Source organism: Camelus dromedarius, chromosome 11 (assembly GCF_036321535.1).
Source record: "Camelus dromedarius isolate mCamDro1 chromosome 11, mCamDro1.pat, whole genome shotgun sequence".
NCBI classification, from domain to species: domain Eukaryota; kingdom Metazoa; phylum Chordata; class Mammalia; order Artiodactyla; family Camelidae; genus Camelus; species Camelus dromedarius.
This window is the reverse complement of record NC_087446.1, coordinates 63,063,666-63,084,050: the sequence shown is the minus strand read 5'-3', so window position 1 is coordinate 63,084,050 and position 20,385 is coordinate 63,063,666. Positions and strand designations below refer to the sequence as shown.

General features: G+C 42.8%; 1 protein-coding gene across 9 annotated transcripts in view; it reads right to left on the bottom strand.

Annotated features, from left to right (window-relative positions):
- The window catches only part of R3HDM2 (R3H domain containing 2), a 125,398-nt gene that overhangs the window by 14,743 nt on the left and 90,270 nt on the right, over window positions 1-20,385 (bottom strand). For 3 of the 9 annotated variants that reach the window (XM_031462250.2, XM_031462256.2, XM_064491161.1), the window contains exons 6-15: window positions 20,152-20,278; window positions 19,187-19,265; window positions 18,220-18,279; window positions 17,512-17,652; window positions 16,961-17,069; window positions 14,080-14,175; window positions 11,195-11,226; window positions 11,043-11,096; window positions 6,618-6,850; window positions 4,562-4,764 (exon numbers count right to left, since the gene is read on the bottom strand). In XM_031462250.2, coding sequence (XP_031318110.2) covers window positions 4,562-4,764; window positions 6,618-6,850; window positions 11,043-11,096; window positions 11,195-11,226; window positions 14,080-14,175; window positions 16,961-17,069; window positions 17,512-17,652; window positions 18,220-18,279; window positions 19,187-19,265; window positions 20,152-20,278 — 1,134 coding nt within the window. The remainder of the gene's footprint in view (window positions 1-4,561; window positions 4,765-6,617; window positions 6,851-11,042; window positions 11,097-11,194; window positions 11,227-14,079; window positions 14,176-16,960; window positions 17,070-17,511; window positions 17,653-18,219; window positions 18,280-19,186; window positions 19,266-20,151; window positions 20,279-20,385) is intronic. The other 6 variants (XM_031462255.2, XM_031462261.2, XM_031462253.2 and 3 more) reach the window with 3 other exon arrangements.

Genomic DNA, 20,385 nt, shown 5'->3' with positions numbered 1-20,385 from the left:
TGTAGGAAGGGTCATCCAAGGTCTGGCTCGGCTCTCCCGGGCGTGCTCCTGATTTTACACCACAGCTCTCCTGGAGGAAGCGCTCATTCACAAGGATCATCTCCCTCCAGAGGGCACAGAAGAGAAAAACTGCCGGTTCATGCCCGGTTCCAGCTACTTCCTCCTGCTCTGTGATTGCCCTGTGCTCCTCCAGGCTGTGAGGGCAGTATGAAAAATGCCCCCATAAGCAAACGGAGGGATTTAGGAATAAAAAAATATTAATAGCCTAACTGTAGCTTCTGTTCCTTTGGTCCCCTCACTAGCCTTGAGCGGGAGGGCTTGTTTATTAGGAACATGGTAGATTCTAAACCAGCTAACGGGGAGCTATTTTTTTCTCTCTTCTTCCCCTCCAGCCATTTCAGTCACCTCATCGGTTCTCCCCGGTGGCAGCAGGGGAAGGAGAAAGGAGAGAGGCTAGAAGGAGAGGGGGAAAATAACGACACACATTCTCTCATTTATACACATTATCTCATTATAGCCTCACAATAATCCTGCAGGGAAATCAGATAATTTGTATTTGCAGTTAAGATAGTAAAGCACAAAGAAATTAAATCACATCTAGGATCATGCGGCTGACGTGGTGAAGCATGGATTGGAGCCTAGTTCTGCTTGGTATACGTTCTTTCCACTCCACTCTAGCAGCAGGGAGGAGGTGAAGGAAGAAGTCAAACAGAATTACATAAACATCTGTTTGTTTGTGTAATTCTCCTTCCTCCTTCCAAATTTAGAGTTTTCAGAGTTGTAGGGGACTAAGGTAGCAATAGCCTCTCCTGCTATACATCTCCTGGGAGACCCTTTCACAGAGGAGACTAACAGTTCTGAAGCCAGAGAGTCCAGGAGTCAGAAGACACCCAAAATGGAGAATACTCCTGATATTTGCATTAAATAAAACCCAAGTCATCTTGGCTAGGAAAAAGTTACTGAGCATCCACTGCATGACCTGGAAGAGATGCTGTCACAGCCTTGAAAACAAGCTCCCGGCTCTCCTGGCACCCCCGTTTCCTGTATGCCAGTGGCATTCCAAATATAACTGCTGGCCAAGCTGCTCGGCGTGAACTGCTTGTGCCGGTAGCTTTTAGACCCATTTTCTATTATCCTAATCCTCTTCTTTCTCTTGGAGGAGGGCCTGTCATACTTCTGGCCGCACATTCACTGGGCCGGGTGCGGGAGGCCTTTAGGGACAGTGAAGTGATAAAACAACTCGGCCTGTTTTTCTCACATTTGTGAGTTTTGAGTAAAAAGTGAATAGAGAAGAAATGATGCTCCTCTATTAGGCCTCTCCTGACTGAGCAAGGGTAGCGGCAAAGGAAGGCATCTCAGTGCTATTTTTATTTTATTTTTTAAACTTTTTTTTTTAATGGAGGTACTTGGGATTGAACCCAGGACCCTGTGCATGCTAAGCACGTGCTCTATCACTAAGCTATTACCCTCTCCACCTCAATGCTATTTTTAAGTTATTCCATCACTACCCTTAGCTACAGTTCTCTTTGTAGAGAGTCTCAAACTCTAGAGCTGGGAAACTTCTGAAAAAACATAGGGAAGCCAAAGACTGGCCCTGAGGGATGTGACTGCCACCCAGTGGTGACTTCCAGGCTAGATTACTGGCTCTTGGATCCTCTCCTGAGGCGAGAGGACCAGAGGACTCCTTTTCAAGAGGTCCACTCTACTTCAACTGGACAAAAGGTAGCTACTGGCCCTTTAATCCTTAGGCTCAGCCCTTGGCTTCACATGTGGCACTGATACATGATACGGAGGCCTGCTCTAACAGCACAGACCTGCCAAGAAGGGAGAGAGCGTCATTTAGTCAGCAGACCTGGGGCAAATGCTTCTTGCTATGGAGCTAAGGGTAATTTCCTTTTCTCAGTTTTTCTTCAAAAAGAAAACCTTTAGACTAAGCACAGTGGGGGGTGTGTGTGTGTGGTTACTTCCTTCATCCCTGCACTGTTACGTACCATTTGAGAATCTAAGTAAGTATTCTGGGGCTCAACAACTTGAGTCTGGAGAGCCAGCAGTGCTGACAGGGAAAAAGAGAAAAGAAGGAAGAAAGAAAAAGGCAGTAGGAAGAGGAAGAAAGAGATAAAGAGGAAAGGAGCTATACGTAGTGGGGTGGTGCTGGCATAATACCAGCAGCTACTGTAAGTGCTTCAGCGACACCAAGTTAACCTGCATAAGGTTTTTAGTTTGGAATTATGATCACAAATAACCACAAGAATAAGTTTCTAAGATCTCTGTACCAAATAATGTTCCCCTGTTTCCAATCTATAAGGCCTAACCTGTACTCCCTGCAGGAGACCAGTCAATACCAGCAACGGACCCACTGACCCTCATGACCCAGAAGCAAGGACAAAAAGGTTGGGATTTAGGACTATTCACCTGAACATTTTATTAAAAATTTTTCTCAGTCCCAAATGGTTATTCTCTTTACTTATCTCTTTATTTTCCTACCACTCTTGCTGTCTATTTCTAGATATGGATGGAAGGAGAAGGCAGATGGAAGACTAAGGGAGAAAAGGGAACAGAACTGTATTAAAATACACACATTTTAGAAAACTCAAAAAAAGTAGGACTTTAAAAAGTGAGACACACACACACAGAAACAGAAGGAGATAGACAGAAGGAGAAGTACAGAGTTTACCCACTTACAGGTCTGAATTAAGACACAGGCAGGGAAAAGCAGGACACACACCATGCTTCAGGATGGAGTGAGGTAAGCTGATGTGAATGAGACTTAATGAGGTGGTAGGTAAATGGTGGTAGAATAAGAAAGCCAGGACTATAGAGAAACTGATTTAGAGACTGAGATAAAGGATGTGGAATGATCTGCACGTGGGTTACATTAAGCCACAAAGCAGGGTTTCCTAGACCTTAACCGTTTTCATTTTAGCGTCATTTCACAATATATGAATGGGGTAGTACTGGGGGTGTATCTACTCTAGTTTCCAGTTCCTGGGGTATCAGTGCTTAGGACGTGATTTTTGTACCTATGGAAGAGATACAACTGAGGCCATGCTGGACTAACTGAGCAGGGTGACCAGGGAGACAGGGAGATGAAATGAGAACTTAAACTGCAGCAGAAATGAGCAGACACACTGGCTTCCTAACTACCAGACGATACATCAGGATAAAGTATAGGCTCTATTCATAAGATCTCTGTTCATGGAAGAAAAGAGTAAATGAGGATCGCAGCACGACTCTCCTCAGAGTATTAAGGAGAACTTAAATCTCGAACACCAAGGTTCCCGTTTAGAATAGGATCTGATTCTTATGATGACTTGTATGGTCTCCAGAGAAGCAAAACTGCACTCAAACCCTAGTTGGTACCAACATCTAACAGTCTAGCAACAGGAGAGAGCGAGCTCTTTTATGGCATGGGAAACAGACAACACTGGGGGTTTTGTGTTTTATGGCAGGGGTCTTTTTTTTTTTAATTGAGTTATAGTCAGTTTACAATGTTGTGTCAACCCCTGGTGTACGGCACAATTCCTCAGACATACACGGACACACATATATTCATTCTCACATTCTTTTTCACCATGAGCTACTACAAGATACTGAATATACTTCCCTGTGCTATACAGTATAAACTTGTTTATCTATTTTATATATACCAGTCAGTATCTGCAAATCTCAAACTCGCAGTTTATCCTTTCCCACCTCCCTCCCCTCTGGCAACCAACCACAAGTCTGTATTCTATGTCTGTGAGTCTGTTTCTAATTTATACATAAGTTCATTTGTCACTTTTTGTTTTAGATTTCAGATATGAGTGATATCATATGGTATTTTTCTTTCTCTTTCTGGCTTACTTCACTTAGAATGACATTCTCCAGGGCCAACCATGTTGCTGCAAATGGCATTATTTTATCATATTTTATGGCTGAATAATATCCCATTGTATAAATACACCACAATTTCTTTATCCAGTCATCTGTCGATGGACATTTAGGCTGTTTCCATGTTTTGGCTATTGTAAATAGTGCTGTTATGAACATCGGGGTGCAGGTGTCTTTTTGAATTAGGGTTCCCTCTGGATATATGTATGGCAGGGGTCTTGATGAGTGTTATTTCCTTTCCCCTAAACTCCAACACATAAATATGAGTTTATGGGTCAATAGTCACATGAATACATTCAGCCAGACCTATGGTGGGATCTATGATCTTTTCAAGCTCCATGTATGGATGAAGTGAGCAAAATCACCTTGCTAATTACGCAGGATGTAGAGGGAGACGGGGTACAGCAGAAATGTGGAATAGGGTAAAAGATCCCAATGACAGTTCTCAGGAGGAAGAGAAAGAAATACAAAGCAAAAAAAACTCCCAGGGTGACTCTACTAAGAGCACTTTGGCCAAACCTTTGCCCTTACTCTTCTCTCCCCACAACCAACAAATGAGAAATGGGGGAGGGAGTGGCATGTCTCCAAAAACAGATCTTTCCTGCCACCCACAGCACAAGAGGCATGACTGTACTTTCAGAGCTTGCCTGAATCAGAGCAGAGGGGGTTCTGTCACTGAGTGGTGACTCACCTGTGAGATCATGTGATTATTCAAGGGTGGCTGTTGCTGAGGCGTGGGTGGGAGAGCAGGAAGCTGCTGCTGCTGCTGCTGCTGCTGCTGCTGCTGCTGCTGCTGCTGCTGCTGCTGCTGCTGGGCAGTACAAGGGAGAAGGCCCCGGACAGACTGGGATGAGGTGACCTGGTTGCACACTTCTGGGGCACCAAGTGCCATACCTGAGGCAAAAAAGACCCAGCAAGAGCTGTAAAGCACAGGCCATGAACATATCACCCCTGGAGGGCCCAGTGCAGGACTGTAGTCTTTCCTTGCTGTTTTCCTTGTCATTCTTCTCTGTCCATTCCTGTACTGTCTTGGGAAAATCCAAGCATGAGCACAGATGCATTTCAGTTGTCCTGCTGATGGAAGCCCTCATCTTAGCAGGGTTTTACTCTGTAGGGACAGTAACTACCTTGACTGTCAACGTTTAATTTTGGAACTGAACAAAATGTGAGGCTGCTGAGGCACCTTCTGTGAGTGCTTAGAATCTGGCCATCATTAGACAGCTGAAAACACGAATGTTTGCTTCCAGGGAAGGTACAGCTTCCTAGTCCTTAAGAGACCTATTTTCTCTCTGATTTCTTCTCAGCTTGCAGCATCTCATAAAGGTTGCTGAGAAGGCAGCCTCCAAGCACACGCCTGTGCACACACATACTCACAACCTTCATCCAACTATTTTCCTCATTTCCAGGCTCTCTGAGTCATGTATGCATTTACACAAAATACTTTTACTGAATGTCTACTATGTGCAGGTATTGTATAATGGACAAAAAAGACATAAAGGTAAAGGGAACATAGTCCTTGCCCTTGAGCAGCACAGAATCTTCCAGTGGGAGATGGACATCCACACGATGATTACCATGTGATAAGGATAAGGGATGCATCAATGATATGAATAAAGCTGTATAAAAGCAAAGATGAGGAAGCATAACTCTGGGAGATTTACAGGGAAGGATTTAAAGAGGAAGTGGCAGGCAAGATAGATTTGAAGGATGAATAGAAGGCTTGTCAGACCAAGAGGGGACAAAGCTAATGCCATATTCAAGAAATGGTTGGAGGGCCGGAGGGGGATGGATATCTGGAAATGATTCTTCTGAGATGGCAGACTAGAGTCAGGAAGTTATGCTATATTATGTAGTTTGGACTTTACTATGAGGGAATGAAGAAACATGCATATTTTTAAAAGGACTGACATGATTAGATCTATGTTTTAGATTAGTAAATTGGCTCTAAAAGGACTGAGGACGGAGCATGGAAACCAGCTTGGATAAAGGCAGAGGCAGTGGGGTTAGAAAGGAGGTAACAGAAGGGCAACAGAGACCTAACAGAGACAAAATTTTCACCACTACTGATGCCTTTTGAGGACAAGACCTACAAAACCTCTGGGATGAAAGTCAGCTAATTCTTCAGAGGCAGGAGGATGGTGAAATAGAGGTTCAGTGGGCGTAGAGAGCTAAGTACCCCTCCGCTCAGAGTGCAGCAGGAATCAATGGAGAAGGTTACACAGCAGCTCAGGAGAGCTGAAGGTGGCGACGGGGCTCGCATGTGGAACATATGCTCCTTCTCAGTGACTCGGCTCCAGAGAAGCAGCAGCAGCAGTATCTCTTGACGTTTTAGCCTACTGGCTATTACCAGTCAAGTACAAAATTACAAACTCTAAGTGTTCCCTTTCCCTCGGCCCTACCAGCCCTCTTTACGATCTCAGAGGCCACAAAATGAAAGCAGCTATTATCATTTTAGTATATAACCTGAACCTGTGCTGATAGGCATGTTCCTATCAGAAATCATAAAATAATCTAATCCTAGTCTTTTTTCTTTTTTTCTTCCCCCCCCCCCCCCAATTAAGAAAGCAGGTTTCAAAGAAAATCAGTGACAGAACTTAAAAGGACAACAGATCCAAGAAATCAAATTTCCCCTCACCTGGCTGTGTTAGGTTTCCAAGGCACTATACTGGGACAAGTGTTTTGTTAAAAGTCAGTGATGTTCTGCAGAAGATAAGCAAGAAGTGACAGAAGTGGAGAAGCTGTGGTACCTGGCCTGGAGATCCTTCCTGCACTGCCACCTTTACTACTCCCAATGCTGTCACCCCGGGTGAGGATAGAGATTCCACTGAAGCTGCTGGCTTTGGTGACAGGGGGCCGCATGCTCCGGACGGAGCCGTCAGAGTCCGTGCTGCTCCAGGGCCGAGGCTCCAGGGACTTGAGCTCGCTGTCTGTGCTGCTCTGGCGGCTGCTTGAGGTGCGGCTTAGCCCCTCGCGGTTCCCCCTGCAGAGACCACAGTGGTCAGAGCACCCTCCACCTACCACTTCGACAGAAGGGCTAGGGGAGAGTTCATTTCTGTTCTTTCAATAACAAAGAAGGGGTGAGGGTTGGGGGTTGGGGGACGGACACTGACTTCTTGTTAGTTGGCTGGCCAACCAAGACTCGATGGGAACAGACAGAACAAGATCCAGTACAATAACAAAGAGCACAAAGGCAAATCTGGAAGACAGTGCACTGGCAACTAATTCCATACATCAGACCAGAGGTGGATGGGAAACCACATACATGATGCTGAGATTGGCTGTGGTCTCTTCCCCCCGGCCCTGCAGGGGTCCCACACATGCAGAAAATAGTGGGGAGCAGAGGGGTAACCAGTTCCTTCTGGGAGTTCTTAAAACAAAAGGACTCCTAGAAGTTACTATTGCTAGAAGGCAGGAGTAGCCAATGACATGGATAAACCCCACAACAAGTCTTCCACCTAACACATGTCAAAGCCAGCAGAGGTGCTGCCTATGGCCACTTTTCAGGGGTGGGAAGAGGAGTACAGTGGACCAATGGGAGCTCTGGAAAACTCAGTCTGATAGTCTGGAATGGACCCAACCTGTTTTGTGGGATTTTTGTGTTGGTATCTGGGAACAATTGGTTCCAGGGTCTCTAAAGGCTGATGTCCTCAGCATGATCAAGCGAATAATGCCTTTAGGACTCAGGCTGGCAAGGAGCAGGGAGCTGGCTGTGCCTAGGTGCCTCCATGTTAATAACCCTACTGCCCCAGGAAAGGTGTAAGGCTACTGCGAAAAGGGACTCATCCTCTCTTATGTCGCTCTGGAAACATCAGGGTTATGCTGATGCTATAATCACTATCTGTGATTATAATCAGCTGTATTCCTCAAGATAGATGAGGTTAGCCTGAAAACCCCAAGTCTCGTCCAACTGTTACTGCTTCTAAATCAGTAAGTGACTCAGAACCAGGAATTTTCCTTTCACACCCCCACCCCCAACAACTAATGACCTAAGGAGACCAAATGACAACAATTAAAAAGACTTCTATATTTATACTGGGGAGCAATTGAGCAAAAATCACAGTAGCACGGAGTCTCTCCTTTTCACCACCACCCCACCCAAAGCAAATAAAAAACCCTATCCTGATCCCCCTTAGCTTCAAAGACAGCAGGCTCAGAGCTATTCTAACAAAGAAAGGTGTTTTTCTTAAGGTGGTCATATTAAAGAAAATACCTTCCTTTATTAGAGTATCTATTCCAAACGTACTGTAGGGAAAACAGGCAAACTGTACGCTAAGTTTACTATTTTAGTTTTCAGCCAAGCCAATCATGGTGGGCTAAGGACATACAAGCACAGCTGGTTAGGGACATGCGAATTCTCTGAATCCCAAGTACATGTATATGTAACCTCAAGGCTTCTCTCTATACAGTCAGAACAGAGGACTGGAAAATACTCCTCTTTCCCCAAGACTTTACCCCTTTCTCTTGGGGATGTCAAAAGCAGAATGAGAAATAAGTATAAATCAGGGACTCTCCAGGAATAGAACCAGACTCAAAGTGAGAGCCAACAGCTGTGTCTCAATGGATAAATGCAAGTCTACTGAGAGCACTCAATGAACCTGTGCGTGGTTGTGGGATACCGGGACAGAGCAGTGGCAACGGACGAGGCTGCTCGTTAGACATTTCAGCTTGAATTTCGCAAGATGAGCCCTAATGGCCTTTTATACCTGAATCAAACACTATACTGTTAGGACAATGCTGTCATTTGTTTTCTTTTTCTACCAGAGGTAGACAGCGAATGAGTCAACTTTAAACCAAACACCCTGGGAAACTTGAGCCAAAGTGGTAGTACTTCTGTAGTGCTCCAGTTCCCTCAAGACAGTGATGGCCAAGTGTTCAAATGCGGATTTTCTGATGATCTTCTGACTAACCTGGGTTAGTACGCTACACCCCTGAGAGTCAGAGAATCTAAGTTGAGTCTTCTCCAGGAAAGAGATCAGTTTTCCCTCTCTACAACTAAACCTATTCTCTATTCATGTCTTTGTACTTCACTAAAAATATACAGTAATTGGGGAAAGTTACCAGACGTAATTCTGAGCAATAGATTGGACTGTGTGTGTGCTGGAGAGACGGGGGTGAAGGACAGGCAACATCCATACTTCCTAGTCCTGTGAAATCAGAGCTGACTTAGCTTATACAAGTAAACTTAGTGCTGGTGAAACGTCCATTTTATTGGGTCTGGAGAGTGGGTAGAGAGGGCTGTGGGAGAGGCAGCAATAAGTGCCAGTGAGCCACAGTGTGGCTTATTTATCAGTGGGGTGGAATCTTCCAAAGAACTGGGAAGTTGCCACAGTTACTGCCAACATGGATGACGGAATCTGGGTATTAGTACTTGTTTCACACACCTGGGAAGAAAGGTTTAAAGCAGTTAGAAAAGATCAGCTTCTAATCACTGGAGTTCTGGACTAGTACCCAAACAGAGGAAGAAGTTACCCCGTTAAAAGTCCATGTAACTGCATTTTAGGTGAGCTAGATCATTAGTCAAAACTCAGTATGGAAAGCAGCAGCTTAAAAGGAGGTCTGGATAGGAGAGGGCTGCACCTGCTCACTAGGTCCTTCACACTATTACCTGTAGCTTTTGATGTAGTTTGATGCTTCACGGCATTAATAAGGGCATCACTCTAGCAGTGAATCAGTCAGGCTCTGAACGGAATCCTACTCAGAGAGGAAGGGGTGATGTCTACGGAGGGCTGGTGTGGTGCAGTGAAAAAAACACTGGACAAACAGTCCCAGTTTTGCTACTGACAGTCATATAAACTTGCTTTTATTTTCTTACATGTAAACCAGCTTATGAAATCACGACATTGAGAAAACTCAATTAGATACGGTATACTTTGGCAACCATAAAGCACTGTGCATTAAGTCACACACAGGAAGCAGTTTAAAGCTTCTGTTTATCACAGGCATTCTAGGATGATTTATGGAGCAGGATTTTTTTTCAAAGGGGGACTTTATCTATCTTGACCACCACCAACAAATGCAGAGCCCTCTCTGCCTGGGGTGTTCAGATGAACCACAGGGCAGACTGGTCTAGGAAAAAGAGTTCAGAGATGTGGAAAGGGAGATAAATTCTTTATCCCAAGAAGGGGAAGTCTTGCTATCCCAATTTTCACATGGTTTGAGCAGCTTTAGAAAGGACAATAGGGAAGGGACAACTAAAGTACTGGGAATGAGAGCCCTAACTAATATGTATTAGTTCCCATCAAGCTTAGGACTGAAAAAGAGAGAAGTCCTTTGGAAAGGGTGACAGCTGAACCCTAGTATTAAATATTCAGGTTTTTTGTACTGTATAGTTTTTCTGTTGGTAAAATGGTAAGAATATACTTAAAAGGAATTGGTGCCAGGGTATGATTCTGAAGTGCTTCTCTCACCACCTTGTGTAAATTGTCTGGGGTGGGACTGAGACACTGAAATGAAAGGGAGATTCTCATGACCGCTTTGTGGAAAATGGAGAACATTAGGCACTGGAGAAACAGCTTTCACCAACATGAGGAGGAAGCAATGGACAATCATAAAGGACATATAAAGGACACGCTCTAAGCCCATTCCAGGCAGACAAGTCCTATCTGAGATCATCTTAGACATTACATTGTCCAAAGAGTAAACAACACAGAGGTGTCCATGTATTTTGTTGTTGTTGTTGTTCATATTCTTTTGTATGTGTATATGTACCATTCTTTCTTAAGGAATAAGGAAGGATAAAAAACATTCTCTAAGTCAGGGATAAGCTCTTCACATCTTTCCATAGACTCAGAAAAGGTAGCTAAAAGACATCCATTCTTTTACCTTAATATACCTATATGTCGAAATCCTCCAAAAAGGCCCAATTTCAGCAAACTTCTGGGATAAAGCAGTACCTATCCCAGACATACCTATTTGGTCCCCCTTCACCACCTATCCAGGACTTAAAATGAAATCAGCAACAATAAAAATAAAGTCACTGAGCAGGAGCCATTTTTTTTTAATGGGGAAAAATATCCAATGTTGCAAAAACCACAAATTGAATTATTCCACAAGCAGCCATGCATAGAGCAAACTCACTCTGCTGAAAAGATTACAGCAAAACAAAATTAAAAAAACAAAACAAAACAAAACAAACAAAAAAACAAGGAGAGATATAGATCATACAGAGGTACCTAAAAATCTGCCTTCTCTTGTGAGAGCTAGAAGAAAAGGCTTCTTTGGAGAGTCTGTTGGTTAACATCAAAGAAAAGTGTCATTACAGGATTATATTAACCTCACTGACAAAGCTCAATGAGAAGCAGGGAACATGCTAAGTGGTACTAACCTGATGTCATTTAGATATCCGTTCTGGCCAGTCTAGGTGAGGGGGAGAAAACGGAAAATAACTTATAAGAAAACAGCATGGCATAACCAAAAAGGGTGTCCATGATGCTATGAATACCCAAGGTCTTCAAACCAAGCTCACCCCCCAACAGGGAGAGAGGGAGCAGGGACAGGATGACCCACACCCACACACCCAACCTGACTTCTCACCTTTAATGGAAAAGAGCATTCAGCAGTTTTAGCCTTCCCACAGAGTGTTTAACAAGAGTGGTTGATAAAGGTAGGGTATGGGAGAGAGAAGGAGGAAAGTATTAACCTAACTATTATTTCCTTTTTAGCTCTAAATTTATTCTCTCTAGAGGTAAGCTGAGCATAATAATTGGTGTGCTTGGTCCTGAAGAGTGTGTTCAAAGGAAGGTAAAAAGGAGATAAGAGAAAGAAATTTAGTTTTTTTGGAAATCATCCTTAATCACTATCCAATTTCTGTCTTCTATGTGGGCCAAAATGAAAGACATTCTGACGTGAGACCCAAGGAGAGTAAGAAACTGGGAAAGAAGGTATTTTTCAGAGCCTAGAAAAAATGAGAAAATAAAAGCCTAAAACATTCCTTTTGAGGATCATTTTCCGACAAAGCCACTGAGCTGAGTGAAGTGAGCATTACGGTGGGCTCCCAAGCCTTAGAAAAAGGTACCAAGAATGTCCAGCTGCTGAGCATAGGGGGCTCCATGCGGAGCAGAGCCTATGGGGGCAGCTCTCCCAGTACATAGCTCAGGCTGCAGAGAAGGCTGCAGCAGCAGCATTTCCATCCAAACACCCTTCTTGCCACTTCCCTTTCTTTTGGGACTGCATCTTTCCCCCTCCACCCCAACCTACAACTCCACCCTTAACCAGCTCCCTTTGACTGGCCACGTTCCTTCTTCTCCTCACGGGAATCTTTGGTGTATGATGGGCTTTGGTCATTTTTCCTTGTCTAGACCTTATGAGATTTCTGATGCTTCTACCACAGTGAGGGTTGGGAAGCGCTGAAATGAAAGTGATAAATCTATAGGATTTAACAAAGAATACATATATTAGTAGAGGCTTGAGAGACTTGGGATCAGTGAAAAAAGGAGAAAAGAGCTAACTTACATGACTTTTTTTATGACTGTAGATATATATTCCAGTGTTGCTCATAATAAGCCCAAATACCCTATTAAAAGTTGCTTGCGCTTCAGAATGGCTTTGCTAACGGCTGGCACAGCGGGACAGCCATTTTCCACGTGTCAGTGAGGCAGAGGAGCACATCACAGATAGCTACGCTATGATGTCGTTGGAACTTATTAGCCTAAAGAATGCAGAGCAGAGCAAGCTACTGAGACGGGTTTACCTCAGGGGTTAAGAGCTGGGCTCTGGACCCAGACAGCCTGAATTCAAACACCAGCTCTTTCACTAACTAGTGGTGTGATCTTAGGTTACTTAACCTCTCTATGCCTCAGTTTCTCATTTACAAAATGAGGGAAGTATAATCTACCTCATAGGCCTAGTGTGAGGATGAAATAAATTAATGTATGCAAAGAGCTAAATCAGAGTCTGAAAGATAATAGGCACTATATAAACGTTTGCTATTAACGTACACCATCCTGCTCTGTCCACAGTTTAGGGTCATCACAGGCCACAGCCACATACAAATGATCTCTCTCCTCTCCTTCCACCAAATTGGTTTGCAGATAAAAGTAGAAAACCCTCTTTGGGCTATGGCTGGATAATGTGGAGGATTTTCTGACGCAGAGTGGAAGACCACATAAGGTAAGCAGATCCCTTCTCCTTGGACTTGCCAGAGGTTTGTTGTGTGTCTGTCCACAGTGAGGATCTTGGAACACTTAGGTCTCCTGAGACAATGGAACAAGTGCACAGGAGTTCAGTTTTCTAGAAATCAGAGACAATGTTTTTCTGAGCTAAGTGATGATGACAAGACACATATTTTTTTGCCTTGCTGAGGGAGGGGAGAGTGGGGAAATGGGAGCAGAGTGGTGTCCATCTAAGTATACTGGCTAGAACTGGCCATCTTTTGAAAACAAAGGGAGACTGGCTCTTCCTCCTCTGTTTGCTCAATTGACTGTAAGATTGTGCTGCTATCTGGATCACACATTTTCTGGAGATTTGTTTCTCTCTTGCCTTCCTGAGTATCTCCTTACAGTTCTGTTCAGTCTGGTGGGCAAAGGCCATCAGACACAGGGGCACCAAGCACATCTGCTCTGGCCCACAATCCTTAAGGAAAGAGTCCGCCTGCCTCTCAGCCCACGGAGCCAGTCCTATCCTAAGAAGCAAGGTAAGAAATATAGGAAGAAAGAGACTTTCTGTTCAGTTGCAGACAGTAGGGAATAGTGAGTGTGCATGTGGAATATGGAACTCAGAGAATGGATGCCACATCTGTGCTCTGACAATCACCAACACAGCCTAAAAGTGAGCCTGGCCAAACAAGAGGAATGTGCAGGCTGTGTGGACATGAAGTCTTCCACTTAGAAGCAAAGATGCCTAAATCGGAGAATGGAGGGGAAAGAGAGTAAGTGGGAGGAGGGTTTGACAGGCAAGATTCAGGGCCCTTCCATAAGCCCTGCCAAAACCATTTCTATTTTCAGTCTAATCATATTAACCAAATTCAGCCACTCCATTTGTTCTCTTTGTATGCCATATGTAATTAAAATAAAAAATAATACAAATAAAAATCTGCAGCTTCCTAATAAGCCACATTTAATTTTAGAGATCAAATCTGGGGCTGGCTGATGTTGGTTAAAAACAAAAAAAGAAAAAAACAACAAAACATTTATGGAGGGTTCATTCCATTCACAGTTCCAGAGATTAAGAGCTAAAAGCTATGGGCTGACAACTCTCAGAAGCTACACTTACCTCTCGGGCAAATATTCTCTCTCGGACCCTTTGATATTCCTCCTCTCTCTCTTCTATTGACTTGCTCCTCCTTCCATCCTGCAATGGAACTCTGATCTAGATCGATGAGCAGAATTAAGCTAGTTAAGTTCTCCTCGTACTGCAAGCTCACTGCACACCAGCAAGGAAGAGAAACCGGGAGAGTTTATAGTTGCCATCAAAAAAATGGAAAAAAAAAGAAATAAAATTTCCAGTGTTGGACAGGTTTCACTGGGTACATCTGACCATGCAGTTTGGGAGATCAGATTTTCTGGATGGCTGGGGCCTCTCCATCTCCCCACTCCCCGCCCCGAGTATCAAGAACAACTGTGTATAAGGATTGGGTTGCTTCCGCATGTAATCGGGTACCCTCCACTCTGTAAGGATCGAGAGAATAGCCCAGGGAATAAACAACATTGCTTTGGAGGGAAAGCAAGGGATAGGAGGAAGCTATAGAGGGAGAAGAAACACATACTTAGCAGAGCTGAACGTAGAGAAGAGTTGTTACAGAACCAGTACCTGACATTATCCCTTTTTTAGTCACTGATATCATTGCCTGTAGACCCAGGTCACACACAGCTCAGCAAAGAGGGCCTTGGAAATGAAATCCCAAGGGTGAAGCTAAACTTAGAGCTTAAGCATTTTTTTCCTCATCTTAACTACAGCTACTGGAGGGAGGGAAAGAAAGAGAACTTACAGAAATAGAGAAGAAAGAGAACAGAGCAACACAAAGGAAAGAGAAAGAAAAGGAGGATAGAACAGGAATAAGGATGGACAAATAAAGGGACAGATAAATAAGGTGCAGTGGAGAGAGGGGAGAGACAGAGCGATAGAAAGGGGTCAGAAGGAAATGGAGGATAGAGAACCTTACACACTCTGAGAACTGTAATGAGGGGACTAGAGGGGATGGCTGGGCAGCCCACACCTCTGGACAGCCTACCACTCAGCTCTCCATCACTATCTTTCCTCTCTCAGCTTGTGAGCTGTGAGCACTCTCCTGTGTAAGGGGGTTACAGAGTGTGCTTTTCCATACTGCTCTTGAAGGCAAGGCTCTCTGAGGGAGATAAGTCATCAAATGTATATCATCAGATTATTGAAGATTCTGACCTTCAATCCCGAGGCTTTGAATGTTTCAGAAGAAGCAACCAAGGAGACTGCTGCTCTAGGCTGATCTTCCTGACCTCCACCAATCTCCAAAGGTAAGTATAGCTTCAGGAGTATCAACTATTGACTAGATGTAGTTCTCACTAGCCTGAAGTACCTGAATTCTTCTAAATGTCCTTTTACAAATCCCATTCCAAGAAGACACAGGACCTCAAGGTGCAATATTGTCCTTAGCCCCTAGGACTGGTAAACCAGTGGCAGAATAGAAAGAGCCTAACTGGCTTGAGGTCAGGCAGAACATCAGCTCTGCTACCTCTGAGTCCTGTCACTTCAGGCAAGTAACTTAACGTCTTCTAGCTCAGTTTTCTTATATTTAAAGTGGGGCTGATAACCCCATCTAGACTGGGTTGCAGAGAGGATCAAAAGATATAATACAAAAAAAAAAAAAGAGGTAATGCATATAACGTGTTTAGAACAGAGTCCAGTTCAGGGAAAAACACTCAATAAAACAGCAATTACTGTGTTTATTATTAATATCACAGTCAGAAAGTGAACAGAGCCTATCCTATGGTCAAGCCCGAAGTTGAGAGACGAAAAGCTCACAGTAGGGAGAGACTCCATTCCACCCCAATGTGCCTCTAGGCCTAAATAATTCTGGATCCACAGAAAAGGGGTTTTGGGAAAATGGAGAGAAGGGCATCAGGATGGAAAGGCTCTTTCTTGTTTTTTTAAATTTTATTTGTCTTTTTGTGTTTCATTGTTTTCAGTCAGACCCAGCGTGTTTGTCCACAATAGATAATGGCACTTTTCTCAACAGGACTCCCTCAGATAAAGTAGCAAGCAGGAAAAGCCCTGGTCTCAATACCTTACAATATCCAAAGAAAACGAATTTTGACTCTGAAGGTAAGATATTATTACAGTTATCATTAATAAGCAAGACTAATTATTGACTTTACCCAGCCATGTTCTTTAAACTTATTCCTGGTTCTCTACTTAACCTCCTTTGGAGGCCAAGCAGAAGCAAGCTAGATCTTAACCCCATACGTGGCTAGGAAAACTGACCCCCAAAACAATCACTTACTATCTGAAGGGTGAACTAGAAGTCAGGGCAAAAGCCAGGCCCATAAATGAAAGAATGGGGCAGACTTTTTACTTCTTATTCCCATAGGAGTGGATCAAAAAGGGGATACTGCTTAATGTTCCCAGCATCAAAAGCTAAATTAACTCACTCACCTTGGTGGAAGAAGTTGGGAAAAGAAAAGGTAATGCAGAAAGGGATCAGAAACACCTTTACAAGTGGGTAAATTAGATAACAATTTTACCAGTTCAAGGCTAGCCCTGAGACAGAAGAGTGGAAGTGGGATAAAGTAGCTTTTGGTGGTTCCCAAAGAAATCTCTAACTATTAAAGAAAAAAAGAATGAAGCCATCAGCTGAATCAAGGCTGAAGCAGGGAGGGACCTTGCTTTGTCCCCAGATGAAGTGGAGTTAGAAATCAGCGGCAGAACTAGTGAGTTCCAGGACAAATAAGAAATCCCAGCAAACCTCAGCACCATGTCTCTCTGGGGCTACGAGGGTGGCATTCAGCTCAACAAGTATAATTAGTCCTCAACATTAAGCCAAAGCCAACTCAGTATAGCTCAGTATATTTTTCCATACTAAGATATTTTGAGTTTTCTCCATCCCACAAAAATCCTTCTCCCCTCCCAGTTTCTCTTACTGCAGTCTCGCTCTATAGGCCCACCCCTCTCCATTCTTCACCTGGTTATCATCTCGGTCCATACTGGCATCATCTCTCTTGAGAATGAATCTCTGCTGAAATTCTGTATTCTTCTCATCCTTTATATGTTCTGAGAATCTCTGTTCAGGGCTGGAATTGGGAGAGAAATGTGGAAGGAAGAGAAGAAAGGCTCATCTTTTAGGAAGCAGACCTCCTAGGCCAGCTCTCTTAAATTCCACAACTCCCGCCCAGGGGATTCCTGAAGTCAGATGTCCAAAAAGTCACATAAAAGTTTTAATGAAATCCTCAGGGATTGTTCTTTATACATCTATTACTTATCTTCCTTCAAAGTTATTCCTGTCTTCTCACTAACAGTGAAGAGCGGCTGGGGCCAACCTTCACAAAACATCAGTGCCTCTGGAATCTATCTCCAAGGCCTCACAAAAAGTAGGAACTGATAATATAACAGCACTCCCCAACAACAGACACACACTGTCCCCTCTCCAGAAGAAGAAATCTTGATCCTACACCTTCCTTTTCCACCCAAGGCCATCCCAGGAAAGTCTTTTCAGTCTGTGTTTTCCTCCCTTACATTCTTGTGTTACTGGTTTTGTTGATGATGACAGCTTTTCCAGTTTGATCAACATTGTGGTCCATCCCGAAATAGGCAGCCACCCGGTGTAATAGCATCCGGTGATATGAGGTCATCTGTGGGAACTTCTTGAACTGGTTGCTGAAGGGAGACCCAGGAGAAAAAAGTGAAATAAGTACAAATAACAGCAATAACAGCCAATTGTAATTTTTCTCATAAGCATCTAAAGTGGGTAATTCCTTAGGAGAAACAGACATATTATAAGGAAGATAGATGTTTACTCAGTGGTAACCAGAATGGTTCTCTCAGCTTTATCTACAGTATTTTGTAGATCCCTCTAACCCATTATCCTCATTAAGACTACTCCTTAAGCCCTAGGTCTCACCCACCTGTATGATATTCTACAAAGATAAAGGGGAGAAACTTAAGAATAATGAAATATGGGACAAGGGCTAGCTGTTGAAAACATAAATTCTTTTCAACTCAAGTCTAAACAATACTTTAAAAACCTCATTTAGTTTCAACACATATACTTTTTAATCCACTCTGATTACTTCTCCCCAGCTCTTTTTGGTTCCCAGTGAGTTACTACTTCAAAATTCAGACTTTAAGGGAAAGATAAAAGAGGGATATCCTAAAATTGCTCCTAAATTTCTTCCCAGTGCCCCTCCCCCACCTCTAAATGTGTGTTTCATTCAAGTAACTTACTTGTTGTCATTAATAAATTCCAGAATCTCCTGTTCTAATTTTAGCAGCATCATTCTGTCCCTGTTTAAAAAAGATTAAAACACAAGAAAACAAAAGGCAGCCCTCCCATAGACATTGAAAGCAAAGATTGAAAACAACCTGCTCACTACAGAAGCTGAAGGAAGAGAGAGATCCAAACCCCGAGTGGATCAAAAATGCAAAGGCTGCTGAGCCTCACTGCCCTGTCTTATGTTACTTTACAAAAGAAAAAAAATTGGGTGGGAAAGGATAAATTGGGAGTTCGAGCTTTGCAGATACTAACTACTATATGTAAAACAGATAAAGAACAAATTTCTTCTGTATAGCACAGGGAACTATATTTAATATCTTGTAGTAACCTATAATGAAAAAGAATATGAAAACTAATATACATATGTATATGTATGACTGAAACATTATGCTGTACACGAAAAATTGACACAAATTGTAAATTGACTATACTACAATTTCAAAAAAAGGGAAACAAGAAAAAAAATCAAGTATACTTTTTGCAGAGCCTCCTAATCATGTACATTGTTTTCCTTATTAGGAACCTACTTCTGTTGGCAGTCATATTCATATAAACATATACTTTATACTCACAAATCTAATCATTATTCTATATTCCACCTGGTTATTTATAGAATTTCTAAACAATTATGATTTACCTTATACACAAATCAATTATTTTTTCTGGCTTTTTAATTGTATTCCCAAGCCTTCCTATTTCTTTGTCTGCATTCTTCTTCCACAGAATTTTTCTCAACTCTTCTAAAAGCTCAATATGAGGGTATTCTGAATCCCTCACAGAATATATAACTACTTTGGAGAGAAATGCGGGGGGGCATTCTAGATTCTAATAATGAAGAAATTCTGAGAAGCTACTTGGCCTCTTGGGTACTCTGCTGGTCCTGGTCCCTTTCCCCCTTCCATCAAATCGTATTATTACCTTGGGTTCTTTTTCAGTGTATTTACAAGAAATTCATGTAGGTCTATTCCAGTGGAGTCCGTATATTCTTGGCTGGAGTCTAGAACCACCACAATGAAATAAATTTAAAATAAGTGAAACTGCCCTGCATGATATCTAACCCCAAGCAGAAGCCCACAACCTGATGAGGAGAGATGAGAACAGGAAAGAAGACTCAAACTTCAGAAGTTTTAGCTTAAAAATCAGAATGACTCTGATTTGCCAGTCCCTCAAAATTCCCCATGACAATGACAGAAAGTGGAATCTGGGTCACGGTGTTACATTCATATTACACTGAAAAGCCACCTTGCCATCAATAAGTATTTACTGAATGTCCTGACCAAAACAAAGGTTTTTACTCTAGTTAAGGAAAACAAATTCTAGGTAAGAACAGACAGAGCTGAATTTTCCAGAATCTCAGCAAATACACTCAAATGTTGATTATTTATATTTATGTATAAAATTTTAATCCTAAGGTTGCCTTTTTACTCTTAATTATCTTTTTTATGGACCATGTCTTTTTGCTACCTGCCCAAGAGTTTAAAAGCAAAGAGAACTTAATAATTATATGCAAATCTACATTATTAAAATAAAAAGACTCCAAGCATCCCCAAACCAAAATATAAATGGTAGCTAGAGAAGAATCTGCTACCAGTGATGATCCATCACTGTTTATTCCAGAGCAAAAATAAAATCAAAATTGACTATGATGTCCCTGTGGGTAGCCCAATGTTTATCGAGTAGCTCTCTGTGAGCCCTTAAGGCAGGGCTGGATAAAGCAGCAAAGAAAGTAACTTAGTTAGGCACCTCCCCAAACAGCCATGAAGTCAGCAGGACACTATGAACTGTTGGGTCAATAAGGCCAGTGGGTACCAGGCTTCAAGATGGAAGGAAAGGGAACTGCAGAGCCAGGCCCCAGGACAGATGAGAAAGGGGAAAGTCTTCACCTCTAGACAGCATCTTCCTTGGGACCTTTTCTTTGTTTTTATCCTTGTCTTCCTTTTCAGAGACATCCTTTGTGGACTTTTCTTCCTCTTTGTCAGAGGGGCAGCTGATGTGCAATTGAATTATATCCTTGGACATGGGGAAAGAGAAATATAATCAAAGGAGAAAATAGTTAACTCTCCTGCAGCTTCCTTGAAATCTCAAAGAAGGCAAATCTTGGGATGGCAGCATTCTCT